This window comes from Bacillus rossius, chromosome 18 (assembly GCF_032445375.1).
Source record: "Bacillus rossius redtenbacheri isolate Brsri chromosome 18, Brsri_v3, whole genome shotgun sequence".
Lineage (NCBI taxonomy): Eukaryota > Metazoa > Arthropoda > Insecta > Phasmatodea > Bacillidae > Bacillus > Bacillus rossius.
The window spans coordinates 7067258-7073257 of NC_086345.1; the positions used below are offsets into that span (position 1 = coordinate 7067258).

At 46.8% G+C, this 6000-nt stretch overlaps 1 protein-coding gene across 2 annotated transcripts in view; it reads left to right on the forward strand.

The window, feature by feature from the left end:
- The window catches only part of LOC134541412 (uncharacterized), a 92546-nt gene extending 86839 nt beyond the window's left edge, over window positions 1-5707 (forward strand). For both annotated transcript variants that reach the window (XM_063384844.1, XM_063384843.1), the window contains exon 13: window positions 1207-5707. In XM_063384844.1, coding sequence (XP_063240914.1) covers window positions 1207-4347 — 3141 coding nt within the window. In that variant the 3' untranslated portion in view covers window positions 4348-5707. The remainder of the gene's footprint in view (window positions 1-1206) is intronic.
- Window positions 5708-6000: the final 293 nt, after the last annotated feature.

The window sequence follows — 6000 nt, forward strand, 5'->3', positions numbered from 1 at the left end:
GGGTTAGGCACTGCAGTCAGGGTTAGGCACTGCAGTCAGGGTTAGGCACTGCAGTCAGTGTTAGGCACTGCAGTGAGGGTTAGGCACTGCAGTGAGGGTTAGGCACTGCAGTCAGAGTTAGGCACTGCAGTCAGTGTTAGGCACTGCAGTCAGTGTTAGGCACTGCAGTCAGGGTTAGGCACTGCAGTCAGGGTTAGGCACTGCAGTCAGGGTTTACACCACAGCCAGGTGGGCACTACATGTAGTCGCTACACACATTATGGGCACCACCAACATGCAGGCACCACCTGCTGAGACAATGCAACACTACAACACAAGGTAACAACTTCGATACAGAAAAAAAATCTCATAAACACATAACAATAGAACAAATTATGAATAGATTACATTAACTTTATATATATATATATATATATATATATATATATATATATATATATATATATATATATATATATATATAAAGTTAACATTATGGATGTGCAGAGGATAAAACATTTTCAACAGGTTTCTTATCACTAGTTCTCATATTAGTTCTAGAAGTTCTCTTATTAATTGAAATGCACAATAAGTCTTTATGTAATATCATTAGTATTTTTTAAGGTACATAAGAAAGGTGGGTTGTGACTACTGTATTAAATGAAGGAATTTTAATGGCAGTGACTTCAAATATAGAAGAACAATAAAGTTTTAATTATAATTATTATAAACAAAATTTTCATATAGAATATTCATTTTAGTATAAAGAGAACGTAAATGGGAATTTAGATCAATAATATTGCCATTGTTTATTTTTTGGGTTATGAATTTAGGTAATTTTAACTGTACTCTGTTTTCAATATCAATTTTGTTGATGCTACTCCAAATCATCAAACCATATTCTAGTTTAGATCTAACTGAAACTGTATAGAGAGAAAGGATGGAATCAAGATTTGTAATGTTTAAGGTAATGAACTTGATGAAACCAAGTATTTTGTTTGAATGAGACAGAAGAGATTCAGTATTAAAATGTAAATAGGTATAGCTTTTGATAAAGTGAAATGCCTAGATCTTTAACATGTAATTATAAAATTGATGAATTTTCTAGTTTGTATTCATGGAAAAATTGAGTGGGTTTTTCTAGTGAAATGGTTACTTAGGTTATTATGTAGAAAGTAATTTGAAAAGGTAAAATAAACATACTAACAATTATTTATGTTTCTAAAGGACGTCAACAAGAGACGGGTGATGAAAGACCCAGCCAAGCACCAACGAAGACGAGAGATCCAGCGCACTATCGAGCGACTCCAACCTGGCAAAAGTAAGGGAAATCTTATTGGTAGTATTCAAAGTGCAAACAAAGCATCCGATGAAAATGGACTTTTAGGTAAAGGCAAAGATAAGGGTAACTCACTGATCACAAAAACTGACGAAGCCACACCAAAACTTAGCCTCGGCACAGTCCTAACCAGTGATGTACTGGCGTTTGGAGTGGAACGACACAACTTCGACGATGAGCCAAAGGATGAGAAGATAAAACCTGAAGTATCGAGTGACAAAGTGTTTGGTGTTATCGGTGTTGTACCCAAGGCAGTCTCTCCGAAGCCACAACCTTTCGACTTGCTCATTGCGAAAGGAAAGAAAGAAGATTCAAAGTCAGAAAAGGTGGCGAGCAAGGAAACAAAGCAAGCCAAACCTGCGCCTGATTTGAGCGTCTGGTTCAAAGCATTTGGCATACCCAAGACGACGCCAGTCGCCAAGAAGAAGACGGAAGTAGTGGCTCCGGAGCCGGAACCTCCCAAGATGGAGGACAAGAAGTGTGAGAAGATGGCGTGTCCTGGGCAGGCCCGGGATGTGCCGGAGAGAGGTGGGCAGGCGTGCGAGGCTGGCAAGGCAGCGACGGAGGAGGGGAAAGTGTCGTGCTCCCCAGGGTCTCGCCAGGGCACGGAGGAGCCGTGCAGCCCAGTGGGGCAGCCCCTCACGCACCAGACCACGCCGCGCCAGAGGCGGCTCAGCACGGGCAGCAGCATGTCGGAGCGCTCGTCCTTCAGCCAGGACATGATGGACCCCCTGGACGGTTCGTCCCCACGACTGTCGCTGGACGAGAGACTGGGAGGGTATCCGGCCCCGCCGTACCCCTCGCCGCTGCCCTCCCCGCGCGGAGAGGACGTGCCCAAACCCCTGCCGTACCCTCCCGTCAACGGCACGATCCGCGCAGGCTTCTACAAGGATACCTCGTCCAACCTGCAGAAGAACAGCCCGGAGAAGAGCAATAGCAACTCTCCGAATGATCGTGCCCCTGCGTCGCCGTTCCCCAGCTACACGCCACGGGCCTACCCTCCGTCCCACGACCCCGGAGGCTTCCAGCCGTACCGCAGCCAGGCACCCAGTCCCGGCTACGACAGCGTGTCACCATACGGGGTGAGCCCCGCCATGCAGTACTACGACACTACCAAGTCTTTGACGGAGCAGTACAGGGCAGCTAGATCTCAAACAGTTGATGAATATTTCCCTCCTGTTAGTTCGGGTCTCGCAAACCAGCCGGCTTCTGATGTTTCATCTCCTCGCGTGACGCTCGTGCAGAAGTCGCAAGCCTCGATGTTCCCTGTGAAGAAACGACCGTGCACTGAAATCGAGCCCGGAAATGATGCAGGGAAACTATCTCCTTCACTTAGAATATCTCCTAAACATCAACAAGATTCGCAGGAAAGATTGAATCAGACATCCGTAATAAACATGGCAGACCCTCCCATGGTTGGTAAAACACGCATGGGCTCGCCACTCGCTCACGTGTCACACATTCAGTCAGGTCCAGCAGATCACTCTTCCCCCCCACTGCACTACACCTCGTGCTCGATCATGTCCGGTGGGAGGATCGTTGATTCGACCGAAAACACTCCCGTGCCATTCGATGCCTCTCAGAAGCCAGAGAGGCTGCACCTCGGTAACTTGCCGAGCATCACCGTATCGAGCAGGATACACCCGTCTCCATCAGCTGTGTACAGCCCGCCCGTGACCTCGGACAGGGCTCATCAGGCCCTGGACCCACCCCAGCACGGCAGCGCGAGCAAGATGGGCTCGTCCACCCTGCCCGACACGCATTCGTCTGGCAAGCTGGTACCTCAGGCGAGAGCCACCTCCCCGCAGGCGGGCTTGGGGACGTCTCCCGGTGTCTCGTCAGAGAGACACTCCACGGGCCACGATCCCGCTGGTTTCCACAGAAGTCCCTTCTCCCCACAACTTCCAGCATCCTTGACACTGAATTCTTCGCTTGGCCTTAGAGGAAACTTGTCCAACATTCCACGTATTTCAGATAGGTTTGCAGCCGACGAGCACATCTTGCCCGGCGCCCAGTTTTCCCACATGTTCACTCAGTCTCAGCAGCAGGCCCCCGTCTCGACGTCGCTCGGGATGTTCTCTCAGCCTGCCTCCTCGTCTCCTTACCCTCTGCTCTCCGGGAAGGTGTCGGACATGCAGGCGACCTTCACCAGAGCCGTGCAAGACATCGCTCCGATGCTGACCACCAAGACGACCGCGGCGTCGAACCTACCTTCCGTGTACGGCGGGAACGTCACGGACTTGTCCATCCCCAACAAGGCACCGTCGCTGAGCGTCCCGACGTCGTTCGGCCGCGCCGGGCCGGAAATAACTTCCGCACTACCGGTCAAAGATATGCCGAGCACAGAAATGCAAAAGACGTACAATCACCCGAGCGCGGACCTGCTGGCCAGCAAGGGAAGCGTGGCTCAGGGCTACAGCAAACCGCCCACCAACCTGTCTGTGGTGCCCACGAAGACGGTCCCATCGGACGTGACCTCGCATCCCAAGGTGGCTCGCAAGAGGAAGAGCAAGCAAGCGGCGTCGAGCGAAGCGGCGGTGGGGACGGGCCAGACGGCCTTCCAGCAGTACGTGGGCGGCAAGGCGAGCGCGGAGGCGTCGCCCATCGCGCTCAAGTCCAGCAGCATCGTGCCCGGGAGTGCCTTCAACTTCGGCCCGGCGGCGTCCGCGCTGGGGCTGTACGCGGAGAAGGAGGGCTTCCCGGCGTACCTGGAGGAGTACCGCACGCCCTCGCCCAGCTACTACCTGGGCTCCAAGGCTCCCCGGGACAAGGCGGCGGGGGCCGGCTCGCAGTACCTGTTCCTGGGGCACCCGCAGGCGCAGCCGCCGGCCTACCCCTTCATGAGCCACCCGCAGGGGCTGGTGGACTCGGCCGGCTACCAGCAGTACTTGCAGCGTCGGCAGGAGGAGCTGCTCCGCAACCCCCTGATGCTGCCCCAGGGGCTGCTGCCCCCGGCGGCCGGCTACCCCGCCGGCTACCACCCTGCGCTCAGCATCCGCCAGCCCTTCGACCGACACTCCTGGTTATGAGTGTGCCGTATCTACATTCGGTGCGCGCGTGCGTTTTAACATTTTCATCGGAATACCAAAGAAGTCTCTTGCTGCACAGGAAAACATGTACGTTCGTAATGAAAATGTAACTTATTAGTTTACATTTTTTCGTATTGATGAGTTTGTTTTCATTATTGCTTGATATCGGAGCAGCCTTATGCCTTATATTTCCCAGTATTTTAAAGAAACAGTGTTACATATTCTAGTGCTCAGGTTAGATATTTGCCATCACCATGCGTATAATGAAACTGGCACATTTTAGCATCTACATTCAGTTAGGCTTCGAAATGTTTATCTGCTGTGTCTCAAATAAAAATAATTACAATTTTACATTTTGCGGAAAGTTGTTTTATCAAATACTGTCAATCTGAAACATAATTTTATGTATTCAAAAAATATTTATACACTGATATGTTTCATATCTAATTTTTCATTTGATTGTAAGTGTTGTTTGAATGGATAGATATTTTATTTAGTTAAAAAAAAATCTACAGATTGTTTGATATGTATTAATGCATATTTTTGTGTACATACATACATATATATATTGATATGCATGATGTAAATAGTTATGTTTACAAACGTTTATATGATCTGCTCAGTTGCTCCACTACATTATGTTCTCATTTTGTAATACGTAACTGTTGAGTTCCTTACGTGGCATGTGGAAGAGAAGTTATTTCTGATGACCTGATGGTATGATGTGCAATAGCCATTTAATAACTTCTGAAAACTAAGGCAAAACTTTCTTTAGTTAAATGGCAATTAACTTAGTTGAAAATGTTCTAGATAACAAAAACTTACCATTTTACAAATAATACTGTTAATGTTAAAGGCACATATAGATGTTGACAAATTAATTGGTATAATTTTCTTTGACATACCAACCATATGCATACAATTAATTTTTTAATGCATAGTGGTTTTAATACCTACTTAATGCTAAGAAAGTGGCAGTTTTTATTACTACCTGTTATAAAGTTTTTTGTCTCTTGATTTGTTTGTTGATTAAGTCATATCACTTGTAAGCATGTAACTCAAGAATGCTTTTCTGGTTTTACAGATAGCTTCATGCAGCTAGGAAAGTGAGCAAAGCTTGATAATTCACATTGCTTAGTGTTACTGTTGTTTTATTTATAAACTCATAACTCAATGATGCATTCACTTTCGAAGGAGACAAATAGTGTACTGTTGAGTTGTGTGCATTCACCTCGAATTCCAGGGTTATTCAAATTTTACTTGAAGTGCTGGCCAAATGTTTTACCAGTTGTGACACAAGCAAATTTGTAAAAGTGGAACTGATCATATTGTGAATAATAAAGTAACACGATTTTTTTAATAATGGTGCATCATTTGAATGTTTTTTTTGTTTTTTTTTGCAGAAAAGGAGAGAGCAACTTAATCCATAAATGAATGAATAGTCATAAAGATGACGAGGATTAATGAGCATTGATGACACGAACTGAGGGAAGGGGGAACGGCAGGACCTGGAGAAAAACTACCCGGGTGTCCATATTTCAGAAAGTCAAGGAAAAGTCAGGAACATTGGAATGGGTCAGGGGATTTACTTTAAATCTTGGAAATTCCTCCAGGGGAAAGTGTCATGCTCCAGTTTTGTCATCATAGACTGTG